This window comes from Jaculus jaculus, chromosome 5 (genome assembly GCF_020740685.1).
Source record: "Jaculus jaculus isolate mJacJac1 chromosome 5, mJacJac1.mat.Y.cur, whole genome shotgun sequence".
Taxonomy (NCBI): domain Eukaryota; kingdom Metazoa; phylum Chordata; class Mammalia; order Rodentia; family Dipodidae; genus Jaculus; species Jaculus jaculus.
Genome location: NC_059106.1, coordinates 141,910,617 through 141,925,816, shown reverse-complemented (window position 1 = coordinate 141,925,816; position 15,200 = coordinate 141,910,617). Strand labels below are relative to the sequence as shown.

General features: G+C 36.9%; 1 protein-coding gene across 2 annotated transcripts in view; it reads right to left on the bottom strand.

Annotated features, from left to right (window-relative positions):
• The window catches only part of Usp25 (ubiquitin specific peptidase 25), a 113,533-nt gene that overhangs the window by 44,436 nt on the left and 53,897 nt on the right, over positions 1–15,200 (bottom strand). For both annotated transcript variants that reach the window (XM_045149594.1, XM_045149593.1), the window contains exons 8-11: positions 13,170–13,246; positions 10,886–10,959; positions 6,701–6,849; positions 133–260 (exon numbers count right to left, since the gene is read on the bottom strand). In XM_045149594.1, coding sequence (XP_045005529.1) covers positions 133–260; positions 6,701–6,849; positions 10,886–10,959; positions 13,170–13,246 — 428 coding nt within the window. The remainder of the gene's footprint in view (positions 1–132; positions 261–6,700; positions 6,850–10,885; positions 10,960–13,169; positions 13,247–15,200) is intronic.

Sequence of the window (15,200 nt, the reverse complement as noted above, 5' to 3'; positions counted from 1 at the left end):
ATTAGTATCAGACATATCATGTCTAAGTACAGATCAATTTAAATGAACATATGCAGATTTTTTCTTAACATAATAATGCTCTTGTTTACTAAAATTTTGGAAAACTAAGTAATCCTGCATACAAAATCATACCTGTCCAGATATAAAACTTGGGGAAATTCTAATTTGTTGTGAATTTTTTCTGGTCTTCCCAATGCTTGATTAAATTCAAATCTTGACAATTCAAATGTCAGCACAGGTGGGAGCTCAGTAAACCAATGCTAAAGAACACAAAACGACAATAAAACCTTAGAGTTGCTGCTGTTTACTCCACTGCAATTGTAGCTGTAGGGTATTTTGTTCTGACATTTGGTAAAAGCATCATCACTATTTTGACATCACAAACAATGGAGTACACAATTTAGTTAAAACTGGGCTTCTTAACTAAGTTTCCCACAGTTTTTGAAAGTTCTAAGAGTGGATATAACACATAACAAGAAAAAAGAAAATATCCCATAAAGTGTTCTTCCATGGAAGCTACATCAGAAATTAGAAATTAAATTAGGCATTCTAACCAAAAGAAATAGACACTGGTTGAAATTAAGACACCAGTCATCCATCTTACTTTATATAATAAATCACATTGTCAAAATTCTGAGACAAAATAATTTACAAGGTGTAATACTCAATGTAAAAATATTTTATGGCAAACATTATCACGATCCTTATCTTGAAATATTTTCCAAATGACATGATTATGGTATGGTTCCATTACTTTTCACACACATTATCTGGCATCTGTTCAATGAAGTATAAAAGTCAACAAAATTTCAAAGAACTGTTTTCATATAACACCTTGAAGTTTTACATAAACATGCCATTTATTGAAAGAAAAAAAATATTTATACTTATAAATCAACAAATCTCAAACTGTAAAATAATGTCACAAATATTTTTGATGTGCTTACTTTTATAAGCCATGCAAAATGCTACTGTAAAATATACTAAAACACATGCTTTAATTAGTCATTGCAAATGCCACAAAATGTCATCACACATCTGTCAGTAAGAGAACACTAATTTAAATTTGAATATCTAAAAAAAAAATGTATGTTGTGCACCTGGCAATCTGAACTTGACTAAGATCATGGAAGCAGATGCAATTCTCTACTAAAATAAATGATTATTGAAGTTAGTTTTTTCCCACCCCAAATGCTAATATTGAGGTCAACTGAGATTTACAGTTAGATTATTAGTAAGATTTTGCCTGGTTAAGATTTAATCAACTTCTCTTATAAGGGAATTACCTGTAGTAGATTAAAATTATGAAAGCTGTAATATCATAAACAACCCAAGCTTTAAAATAATCTAGGAAAAATGTTCACTTATTTCAATAGCATATGGCTCTGGTGGAATTTCTAAGTTTTTATCTACATCTAAAACAAATGTTAAAAATTAAAGCATTATCCCAAATGCCATAAAGAAAGCTTTTTATCTCAGGATATCCCATACTCCATTTTTGATATTCAAACAAGCAAGTATACGTCAATAACTTTTTAAAAAATGTTTGTTTATTTGTAAGCATAGAGAAACAGAAGAGAGACAGGCACAGAAAAAGAGCATCTCAGGGCCTCCAGTCTCTGCAAATGAACTCCAGATGCATAAACCACTTTGTACATCTGGCTTTACTTGGGTACTGGGGAACTGAACTTGAGTTGTTAGGCTCTGTAGGCAAGTGCCTTAACTGCTGAGCTATCTCTCCAGACCCCTACTTCAAGAACTTTTACTTTCATATTGTGCTTCAAAACTTTACAGGTTTACCCTAAAATTAAATTGTTCCACATATGAACTGATGGCACTCTACATACAATAGAAAAACAAAATGAAAATGACCCGAATTGTGGAGTGGTCTTCTATAGATGGTTAAAAATAGAGAGATACATTTTCTGTCACTTGCAAAGGGAGTAGGTCTATGTTCTGATTGCACTTCCTCAAGTAGCCAAAGCAGACCTTCCCACTACAAAGTGGAACAACTTCACTATCTGATTCTGAGGCTCATGAGGACAAGATGAAAGAACCAGACATTCCTAAACTCATTTTAAAAACATTATTAGTATGCCTGGCTTTGCACATTAGGACTCAAGGTACAGAAACTTAAAAATTTTACATAATTTACAAACATATGAAGGTTTTTTTCAAATTTTCTTCTTTCCAACAAAAATTGCATTTTCTTCACCATAATCTCTCGCTAGGCTAGTGACAAGAAGGTCATTCCTGGTAAGACCAGTAATTTTCCACATCTCTAAGTACAGCATCACTGCTATTATTACACAGCATACAAATGAAGCAGGAGGAATACATCTCTGCAGCTGGTAAATAAGGATTTTCATGCTCACTACCGGCAGCCTACGTGCCCAGGAACTTGTCATAAGACCATAAAACAAATGACTGCTAACAGAAAAATGTATTTTTATGTTTTTTTTAATATATAGTTTTATTATTGATAATGTCTGTGCTTACAGACAATAAACCATAGTAATTTCCTCCCCTCCCCCACTTTCCTCTTTACAACTCCACTCTCCATCATACCACCCACTTCTCTTCTTTAGTCTCTCTTTTATTTTGATGTCATCACCTTTCTTCTACTATTATGTGGGTCTTGTGAAGGTATTGGCAGGCGCTGCAAGGTCATGGACATCTGGACAGCTGCCTTGTAAGGAGTCGTACCTTTCCTTTGGCTCTATTTTTATGTTTAATTAAAGCTGTTTTCTCTACTAAAGTATATGAAAATATCTTGTTTTTGTGAGATTGTACACATGTAGGGGGGGGGGAAAGGCTAAGAGAAGCTGCTATTTCAAATTCTCCACAGCACAGCATCGTACACCCCACCAGGACGCAAAGCACCCACAGAGCCCTTCTACCTCAGTCTCCAAGTCGGCACTCACCCCTCACTAGCTTCAACCATCTGAAGGACAATTCCTACATAGCGTCCATACATATCTATCCAGCTAAGGGACAGGATGATATTCTTTTTCTCTGCCTCCCCCCAATTAGAGTTTGAATTCAGTACCCCATGCAGTCTAGGCAAGCATCCTACCACTGAGTGACATCTCTGGCCCTCACTGAAGCTTCAATCTTATAAAATGGTACAACTGTGAAGAAAAATGTGGTCATACTTAGATTTTAAATGAGTTATCACCAGTGACTCACAGAATCCAATTCTAATTCTCCTCACTCTGCACAATATTTATAGAAAGACATTCTTCAAAATAATTTTGTCTAATTATTGCTTTACAGGGTAATTATCTACTTATATTTATTAGTAGGGGCTATGTGATACTCTACTGGGTTTTAAAAGAATTCTAAATCTGTGGAGTGACATGAAAACCTGCTCATAAATACACTGTGGTAAGATATAAGCCATGGAACAATGTAACCAGATGAAAATACTTGTATGAGCAGATTAGGAGTCTGAAAGAATGAGCATCACTCCAAAATAGGGCTAGTAGTCATAAAGAAGTGACTTACTTACTGCTAAGGTTTCTTCGAAAGACATTCAAAACATGTCTACAACTTTCCTGGAGAATGTAACTCATTAAATATTTCATTAAAATTTCAAAGACAAGGGGCTGGAGAGATGGATTAGTGTTTAAACGCTTGCCTGTGAAGCCTAACGACCTTGATTCGAGGCTCAATTCCCCAGGACCTACGTAAGCCAGATGCACAAGGTGGCACATGTGTCTGGTGTTCATTTGCAGTGGCTGGAGGCACCCATTCTCTCTGTCACTCTCTCTCTCTGTGTCTTAAATTAAATTAAACAATTTTTTTAAATTCACAGATGATTTTTAAAATTGTGAGTGAAATTTTGCAACTATGTTTCAATAATCAGTATATACAAGAGACCCCTGCCAATATAATAGAACTTAAAAGCTCCTAACACCAACCTAACTGCACATTTGTGGTGATGATGGTATAAACAAACCACTGCTGTCAGTCAGGTTAGGCTTCAATGCATGCAATGATGAATGGTACATGATAACTGATGAAGGTAACAAGTATGTACATAGGCTCTAACGTTCACTATTGCTGTTTTTATCATTATTTTAGAATATGTAAAGAAACATTCAGTGTAAAACAGTGTGCTCTAAAATACTACCACAAGAGCCTGCCCCATACCATATATATATATATTAGTATGTGCACACTCCATTGTAGTCACATAATAAAAACCTGCCTAATAATGTAGTTTTCAAAATGTATATCTTTGTCAGTGAGGATACAGAACATAATATAAACAATTCATTTCTTACTTAGTAAATCATGTCAGAAACAAAGTCTCATAGAAATTTTGGGCGTAGAAAGTCTTTCTAAATCATTTGGCATTTGCTACTTCAACCTAACATATGCTTTTAGTGACAAACTGAAAGCGGTACTTTTTAGTAAATTAATAGTGAGAAGTAAAAGCTGTTATTAACAGGGAATATACCAATTTATAAATACTACAGAATCTCATTTATTGGTCTTTAGAGAAGATCAATTATTCTCAAAAAGAAAAATAGGTACTTTAAAGACATAATGAAATAAAACAGTTTTAAAAACTTTCAAGATCTTAAACTTTAGTCATTGGCAATTTCTTAAGCATATGGAATTAGCATTAAAACCTTATTATCTCTAGCAAATGTGGACTACTGGTCATAGAAACCACCAGTAATCAAATTTGATGCTATGTGATGCTTCAAAATTGCTAATTCGAGATAAATGAAAAACCATTATATTTCTCAGTTAGACAGAAAAATTCAGGCAGAAAATACTAAGTCATTCAGAAACTATTCAGAATATAAAACAAGTAAGATGATGGAGACAAAAATAAGATTTACTGAACAATGAAATTCAAATTTGATATAATACTATCAATTTTATACACTAAGAATGAGTGAGGAAAATTATTATCCAATTGAACAGAGTATATATTACTTAAGTATGCCTCTGCAGACAGGAGCTGTGTCCCCTCGACTCTTGCCTTAGAGGCTTCATCCTGTAAGACTTCAGGGGATCTGTTCCCTTGCGCTACTGTGATTCTACAAAACCCCCACTCTTTATAACTCTCTTCTCCAATCAAATGAATTGAAGGATTCTTAGAGGCCCACACAGAAACCTGGAGGACCTCTTCTGTCCACGGGTGTCATCTCTACTCTAGGATCTTACTTGGGAGCACTGAAGAAGGACCTTGGCATCTATTGAATCACTGGAATGACTGATAATCTATGATGTGGAAAAAAAAAAATTACTGCCAATAACCCTTCCTCTTTTCTCCCTTTAAAAACAAAGCATCAAAAAATTTTATTACTTATAAAATATTAAAGTTAGAGCAAATAGTTAATATAATTAAAGGAATAATATTTAAATAAATAAGACATCTCAAATAAATGTATTTTTCCTCAGGGAGGACATGAGGAGGAAGTGAGCACGAAGCTGAAACAAAACAGGGTTGACTACAGCCTTTTGAAAGAACTGGTAACTTAGACAAAAGTTATTCATTCCTAAAGGAACTAGAACCCAGTTCTTATTAAAATGAGTATTATCATCTGGTGTTTCTTATTTTTTGGGGGGAGGGGGAAGGGTTAAGAGTTTTTTTGTTTGTTTGTTTTTCCTTTTGGAGAAAGGGGCCAGAGAGGACGTTTGAGACAAGAGTCTCAAACACAGGCTGGCTTAAAAGTCACTGTGAAGCTCTGGCTAGTCTTGAACTCATGATCCTCTTTGCCTCAGCCTCACTAATGCTGCGATTACAGACTTGCTCTAATATATAAAATCTCCAATATTAGCACAACATCTTGTTCTCTAAGGACCAAGCACAGCATAATGTAATACATAGTAGGCACCTGTTCAGTATCAAAACCTCACAAATACCTTTGTAAAGCGCTCAGACTTTGCACGCATGTCAGGTAGTTCTATGTGCCATCACCAGGGAAGGAGCAGTGACAGACACAGGTGAAGATCTCTGCACCCTCCTGCCCAGCGCATATCACTAGCTATCATTCACCAACTGCTTCTCAGCGGCATGTGATCTGTACCATTCTGTAATAAACTGTCAGCACTCCCCAACAAATATAGACAAATACAGATGGGATCCAAAGTTGGTTAAGGAAACAGGTGGAGAAACAGAGAGGGAGGGAAGGCAAAACACCAGAGAAAATAAATAGGTTTATATCATATTTATTTTTAACTTAGTTCTTTCTTGAGTAAACAGGTTCTTCCATCGTCCCTTACACAATTAAACAACAATTTTAGAAGAAAAACAGAATGTTGGTTGCCTATCTATGTCTGTATAAATTCCATTACTGTTTCAAATTAATGTGCCTATATAAAAATCCACCACCCTAATAGTAGGGTTTTTCTTTTTTCTTCTTCCAATATTAGTATGCTGTCAATGGCCTTAATGAAAGATCCTAAGAATTCTAAACAGTGCCCTAACAATATTTTCAAAGAAAGAGCAATACAGGCTGACAGAGAAAGTGTGTAAATAATAATTTAACATATTGTATGTCGTGTATTCTGTGCAGGATTCTCAAATATGTGTAAGTAATCATAGTTGATTCTAAACATATCTTCCTAAGTATTCTGCCAATTATTAGGCACTGTATAATTAGAACCTTAAATTTGCTTCATACCATTGCAATGAAGTCTTTGACAAGGAAGGGGATAATGAAAAGGCTAAACCCACCTCTTGTCCTGATTTTCCAGAGTTATCTGAATGTAAAGACTCAATCTCTCCTTCAATCATGGCTGCTTCTAGACACTCATGCAGGTCTTTGAACCCATTGACTTGAAGTGGATACTGACCAAACATTTCAGTGTTTTCAAATTTCTTTCCTACAAGAAAGGTTGAAATATTAATTATAGTTTGTCAATGCAATTGTTCAGCTACTAAAAGTTCCTAAACCTGACTGTACCAATGCCTATGTTCTAAAAACTGAAGAGCTAGTATAAATTTCCTATTGGCTTAGACATAGATTCGTCTGCATTTACATGTAGCCATAGACATTAATTCACTCCATATGTTTGAATGTAATTACATGCATATACATACATGTATTACCTCTTGCAAGGTGTACCTTTTCAGGACAAAATATTGTGTTAATATTGGAGATTATACATATATTGTTTCACCCCCTAACCTAATCTTATGGGGCAATGGTGTAGCAAAGATGATGTCCACAGATAAGTAACACTTGAACTGACACTTGGATGGTCTGTAGATATGAGCCAGAGGGATCCAGAGGACTCTTGGCCAAAGAACAGCACTGAAGGACTCTGATGACTCACAGAACCTAGCAGAATGAAGGAACAATAGAAGGCTGGAATAGCTTGGGGAAACAGATGACAATGAAGTTACTGTGAGGGTGGGGGCTATTCAGAACTTTTTTTTTTTTAACTATATTCTCGGTATAATGGAATGCCACTGAATGATTAATGTAGGAGTCATAGAATCAAATTTATGTATTTGAAATACCTTCATGGATTCTATGTGAAGTGGTATGAATTATATTAAACATGAAGGTGGTATGTATTATATTAAAAATGCACAAAGATAGATGTGATCATGTACGCATGCATATGAGATGGAGCACCAACCTGACATAACTGACTAGCTTGGAGACAGGATGTGGGACAACATAACCAGGACATTACAAACTGAACTCAAGATCCCTAGCAGGAGCAATGGGTTAGATTCTATGGGTTGAAAGAAGTTCCACAGAAGTAGAGCAAAGGGCTTTTGTTCCCTTCTGTGGAGAGTGGTAATAAAAGCAATGGTCCACAGATGTCCATATACAGAGAACTGGACATACGCATCTATACTGAGGATTAAGTCTGCAATGGACATACAGGTTACTGAAGAAGTGTTAGCCTCCTGATGGTAGGATGCCAGAGCAGTGAATGAGATTTGCAGAGCAAGGGACGAGCAAGAGGATCTTACTCTTAATGCCATTTCCTTAAAGTCTTACCTTTACACACAAAAACAGAGAAAGAGGATATATGTAACTTCTAAGATATATATCCACAGAGGCAGGAAAAAAGCCAAGAAAATGTGATGTTCCCTAGGCCAGAAAAATTTGTTTAAAGGAAAAAGCAGAATAAAAAGGAGAAAAGCTAACAATTTTTAAAGCTGACAAAAGCTACTATGACACCTGAAAGGGATTCTATGCATCTTACCATCCGTAGGAAAACATTAACTTTGGAAGATCCCTTTTTGGGGATATGTGGGGTCAGCAGCTAAGCAAGTATGTTGAATAAATAAGGAGTAAGTGGACAAAACCAACTCCTCACCTCAAAGGGGCTTAATTAACTCAGTATCAATAAAAGTTCAGACATTCTCAAAAAGAATAGAAAAGGGCTTATTTACTTGCTCATTCCCTTACTCCTAAAGTGGGAGATGCCAACACATGTCTCAGTTCTGAGGTGAATGATGCGGGGCCAGGGCTGAAGCCAAGGGTGAAGAAAGAGGGCAGAATGACAAATCAGAGACGAAGCACCAAACACATGCAGTAGTCACCGTTCTCTGTTATCCAAAAAGAATAAGATGAAGGTGTGGACAAGTACAGGTAGGCTCAAGTATCAAGGAACATGTTTTTTTTCCCCCCGGAAGAAATATGATTCAATATTACAAACATAAAATTAAAATTAAACTCAGAGGCGTGGATAGGTTTCCTTAGTTTCATGATAAATCCAAGAAATGTGAAGAAGGATGTTTCTCAGAAAAAGACAAAGCAAAAAAGCTAGACGTGACACGAGTGAAAGGTAACCCAGGTAAACAAGCATCAGGGAAGAGTCAGGGCTCAGCATCAGAGGACCCGCTTAGGTAACAGCAACCGCGAACTTGCACACCAGGCAGAGTGTAGCACAGGGGCAACGGCCAAAAGGAACACGTACAAGTCCACAATGGAACAGCAGTTCTCAAAACTCTAAGGATGTTTTTCAGGGAGAATAAGTTAGAAACAAGCAGAAAATTCCCCTCAGGGAACATCACAGGTCTAAAGGAAAGCAACAGGAAGATGCTGTAAACATGACAAAAAAGCACATTAAAAAAATTACTTACACTATAATAAACACATAGTTGAAGTGAAAATGTTTCAAAGCCACATTAATTAACACAACAGACTTGAAGCAACTTAGTAACAAGTTGAGAGGCAATGTCACAGTGAAAAAAAAAAAAAAAAAATCAAGCATTTTAGCAACAACCACTTTTAAGAATCATGATGCAGTGGCCGGGCGTGGTGGCGCACACCTTTAATCCCAGCACTTGGGAGGCAGAGGTAGGAGGATTGCTGTGAGTTCGAGGCCACCCTGAGACTCCATAGTGAATTCCAGGTCAGCTTGGGCTACAGTGAGACCCTATCTCGAAAAACCAAAAAAAAAAAAAAAAAAAAAAAAAAAAATCATGATGCAGATAGTTGGGCTAGAGAGATGGCTTAGCAGTTGAGGCACTTGCCTGAACTAAGGACCTTGTTCAACTCTCCAGGTCCCATGTAAGCCAGACACACAAAGTGACACAAGCATGCAAGGTTACACATGCACACCAAGGTGGCACACACATCTGGCATTCAACTGCAGTGGGTAGAGGCCCTGGCATGCCAATTCTCTCTCTCTCCCCCTTGCCACCCCCTCACCCCCACACCCAAGAGAGCACATAAATAAAGGCCATTCTGTTGGGCATGACTCAAAAAGAAAATTTTCCTTTCACAACTTACTTAAGACCTTTTCTCTGCTACATAGTCCAACATCAGATAAAGCTGGTAGTAATATAAATAGCACATCCTAATATAGTATATAAAATCTTCACTTAGGAAGGAGCATTTAGTATTCAAAATCAAAATAAACGTATCTGATGCAACCCTGTCATTGTCTGATTAAAATTTGAGTTAGTATCTAACTTTTTCTAAATCCTAATCTATCAAGTTCAAAAAGAACTTCATAGCAATCCTCACTTAAGTTAAACAAGTTTACTAACTATATGCTTAGAACAATCTGGAAAAGCAACTTAAAAAGTGTGCACTGTGTCATTTGGCAATAAAAAAAAATTTATAAGTCTCCAGTTTGGGACTCAAAAAATGTTATATAAAATTTTATTTAATGAGTCTCATTTCCTTTGCTTGTAAGGCAAACCAGATACTCAAGAGGCCCACATTTTAAACAACAGGGATGTAATAAAAAATAAGTGCTATCTTTCAAAATATAAAATACAATCCTTTCTTGAAAACATGTATCTAAGGAATTTCATAATCAATCAAAAAATAAGTAAGTAAAACATTCTGCAATGTTCTGTTAAACTGCTAAATCACTTTGAAAAGGTGACCAAGACTATAATTTACCACTAGTGTAGACTGTATAATCAGTAACTGAATGCTTAGAGCCACAAATCTTCAGATGTGCATTTTGTTTTCACATTACGGAACATCTGTATAGACATCTCCCCTCTCCCCCAGAGTTCTGGGGATGGAAGCCTGACCCTTGTTCATGCCAGGCAAGTGCTCTACCATGAGCTACTTTCCCATCCCTGGTTTGAACATGTCTAATGTTAAGAATTATAATCTGGAATGACAGAAAACCATCAGCTTTCTATAATCCCACTGACTGCTGTATTCTGACAATTCTCAGAATCTCAATGTAAAGCACATGAAGATAAAACGAGGTGTCAGTTTTAATGGGATAATGTACGCTGTGCCTCCCTTTCCATTCGGCCACTTCTGTGCTCAGTGCACAGGACAAACAGGAGCAATGCAACAGGGGCTACCAAACAAAGTCAGTTCACTTAAAATAAAAGCCATTACAAGTAACTCCTTGGTAAGGCCTTAATGGATAATCATATCTCTTTCACTTGTAACAAACAAAAAGTCAGCATGTAACATACCTTCCAGCACTCCTACAGCAAGGAACCTTCCGTAAAACAGCTCTACCATGGGGTTCTTTGGCTTCTCTTCATCCCTAAGGCATGATAAAATTATAAATACATTTTTTCTGGATCTATAAATAACTGGCAAAACATTAGAAGAATCATGAGTAGCTCTTATGCAGATGGTTCTTTATTTATTATATCACCTTGGATAAAGTCCTTAAATTTATTCTTCAATTTCTTCACCTGGCAACTAGGGATACTAATATTAATTGAACTGGAAGAGCAGATATGAGGGTTAAGATGAGTTACCGTATCAGACAAGCTCAGCATGCTTGCCATTTCTACTGTTACCACACCTTCTGGCCTCATGTTTTAAGTCTATAATACTACAACCTGGTAGAGAAGTGGAGAAATACCTGCTTAATCAGAATAGATTTCTAAAAATAAAAATAATAAGAAGAAGAAGAAGAAGTCATTTACCAAATTGACCAAAGTAGCTCCTAGTTCAGAAAATATGAGTAGGAACCAAAAAAAGGGACGGGGGGAGAAGGGGGGTATCATTGGCTAATAGGCAGCATCTGGCAGCTGTGCTGTGGACAGGATACACTATCATGCTCACAGGATAAAACATTAAAAATAGCACTTAAGGTAGTACCAGGAGTATCAGTTGACAACAGCCAGGAATAAGATGGTTGATTACACTTTTTTAACTCTTTGTTCAACTGTCTTTGGGCATGAGAGAAGAAACATGAGCTTTCCTAAAAAGAAACTGCCTTCCAGGAGGACAGCACAGGTAAACCCACGCATGGGTCAGACTGGATAGCAGTTCCTGTGGCTCCACCACTTAGGCGGCTAGGGGCACAAGAGCAAAGTACGCTTGAGAAAGAAATAAGTCTGGACAACCTAATCAGATCCCACTCACCCTCAATCTGAGGAAACAATCAAGACAGTGGCAAGGAAATCAGACAGAAAACAAGAACGTGGGAAAAGACACTTGCTCCCTCAAGCAGGGCCTGCTCTGCAGGATTAGGGGCTCAGCAGCAAACAGATGTCTGCAGCCAATTGGCCCTTAAAGACTGGCCCTGTGGTAGAAACAAAGCCAGCAAGGTTTTCTCAGTTTAATGTTTACCTAAGATTCCGCTATAGCCTCTGGCAACATCTTGAGTTAGAATTCCACTAAGTTTAGACGCTATTATTTTGCAGGTGGACTGACAGGCAAGATACTGAAGTTTTGCTTTGTAAAACATCAAAAGTAAAAGACCTGTGTTCATTGTGCATTTTCTAGTCATCCTCAGAAATCTAACCATACAGAGCATGCAGTTCTCCTAAGGGGCTAAGGAAGCTACATGTATGTGACTGAAAGACCACAGGCCGCATAGAGTTGAAGGAACTCAACTCAAGGTGTATAACTTACAGTAGAGACAACAGAAAGTAACAGGCTGGAAAATTAATTTTGTCATTTGACTTGTAACCATAGGCAAAACAATCTGTTCTCTGAGTAGAACTTCTCTTAACATTGCCTTAAAAAAGATCAAGGAGATGTCACCTGGAAAAGTTTTGTCTCTGGATTCTGACAACAGAGCGGGGAGGGAGCATCTATCTTAAACTTTGTGAGCATATCTTAATTGATAACTCCATGACAAGACTACCTTCCACTTTTTAATTTCACGGAAGTCATGTGTAATGACCTTCACTGGACAACAAGGCTACGTATAAAGTGAACTAGGAAAAAGAGAAGGAGGAGAACTGGTTTGAGTCTGGGATTCCATCTGTGTTCCAGGTACTAATATAAAGTACATACAGGTTGCAGACTCATGTCAAAGCCTTTGAGGGACAGATTAAATAGCTCACCAAAGTTTCAAGTAAATACTTAAGAGAGTGTAATGACTGTCCATGTGAAGGTGGAATCAGGACAGTCTGTAGGAACTAACTTCTTCTCCTTCCTGGAGACAAGCTATAATCAGGAGTTTGTAATTATACCTAACAGCAGGAAACACAGTGGAAAAAGTGAGCAACCCTGTTCTCAGGATCCCAGAAGTAAAACGACTTTTCTAATTCTACTACCCATACCCCTTTATAACTAATGGCTGAATCTAAGGAAAAGAACATGATTACAAGATTAGTCCTTTTCAAAATCACTTTTTAGACCTTTCTGACAAAAAAAAAAAAAAAATGATCTTACATATTTGAAACTATCCAGAATTTGTGCCCATAACTTCAAAACAGCTTTTCAATGATACAGAAAATTTTAGCGTTCCTACCAGCCTGACTAGGGAGAACTCCATCTACAGTAACTTACGTTTCTTCTTCAGCTCTCATCTGGAAGGCATCTTCAAGCCAATCTAATAATTTGTGGGTAAACTCACTCACATCTTGCTGTGGAAAGAAAAATCCTTGTTGATATTTGAACCCACTAATAAAAATGCTGAATTTTGCATCATAAAACTTATAATCAGTCACTGAAATAAGTACTTACCAATTCTTCATGAAAGTATTATATGAAGTGTTTCAAATAAAATGCCACAAATTTTCATAATTTTACTGAGGCATAAAGTCAAATCTTAAAAAAGCAATTATTGCTATCACTTGGTTTCACGTTGGGAAGCACAACATATTCAAAGGCAGCAAATGAGTTTGTAAGGAAGAATTAGTATCCACCACAATATATTGTACAGTGGAGCACCATAAAGTGAAAGATTCCTATCAGCAGAGGGTTCCTGTCTTACAAAAAAGTATCACTATGTTCTCTCTTAGAAGAAACACTAATGATTTCTTACCATATGGTTTAATGCTTTTGAAGTCGCATCTACTTTTATCCTACTTGTTACTTTCAACAGTAAGTTAGACAAATCACTGTCACTCTAATTACTGAGTCGACAATCCCATGAACCTTAAACTGAACATATATCAGCTGTCACATCACCACCTCATACTTTTTGGTGCTTGCTTCACTAGCACAGAAAAATAGAAACGGGTGGTACATAACACAATGCTTAACACAATGTGAGTGGTAAGCCACAGGGGAAAGCCACATGGGAAAAGGAAAGGTTAGTCAACACTGCTCAGGTAATAACCTTTATTTAACAAAACAACCTGAAGAGTAAAAAGAGGTAACATGTACATTTTCCACCTAGTATTCTTCAACACGGTCTAGATCAACCTACTCACCTTAACAACATGGGCAGTAACCTTTAAGAACCTTAGGTTAACGCCCAGGACTTATTATTAAACAGGGCTAAACTCAGCACAAAACCTAGTTTGTAAACTTTTACATCACCTCAATGGGTAAAATACAGCCCACTCAAAAGATAAATTCACTTAGAACCACAGAATGTGGCTTTTATTGAATATAGGTCTTTATATCTATACCTAAGGGAAGAACTAAGGAGCGTTCATTTTAGATAAAAATAGGTCCTGACTCCAAACACAAATATACCTGTAAGAAACAGAAAAAGATGCACAGTACATAGCAAGAAAGAACAGACCATGTAGAAAGAGAAGTCAAAGCAAGCCTGACATGCACCAAGGAGTACCAGAAGCTACCAGAAAAACCAGAGTCAAGGAAGATGCTGTTATCCAAAGGACAGCATTAAGCTATTACAGTTTATGGTGAACTGTAAATTCTCATTGTTTAAAACTTTGCTTACTTTAAAGTTAGTATCTACCAACAACTAAAAATGTTCTCTCTTCATTATAAGCTTTGGAAGAAACTATTCCTGTCAATCTAAAACTTACACAAGAAATGTCAAACAATGTTTATCATGATGGAAGTGACCATGACTATTTTTTGTTACATTAAAACAAAAAGGATAATTAAAATTAACAGTATGAGCTGGGGGTGGTGATGCATGCCTTTAATCTCAGCACTCAGGACGCAGAGGTAGGAAGAACACCATGAGTTTGAGGCCAGCCTGAGACTACAGTGTGAATTCTAAGTCAGCCTGGGCTAGAGGGAGACCCCATCTCGAAAGAAACAACAACAAAAAAATTAACAGTATGACTACACACCAAAGGGTCATTCGTAAAACTCCCACAAACTTCAAAATATATTCTGGAAGAATTTTAAAACATACGTTCACTTCCTAAAATAACCACAATTCCTCTGTCACTTAGGAATTTATTCCCCACTACCCCACTAATGTATACATCAGAGCTAAGAATATGGGAGTAAGAAAATCAACCCGTAGCAATCAAACTTACTAATGAGCATCTGCTTTTAGAGATTTACTGCTTGAGAAAAGGAACTTGCAGGCTGCTGAAATGGCTTAGCAGTTAAGGTGTTTGCCTGCAAAGCCTAAGGACTCTGGTTTGATTCCCCAAGACCCACATA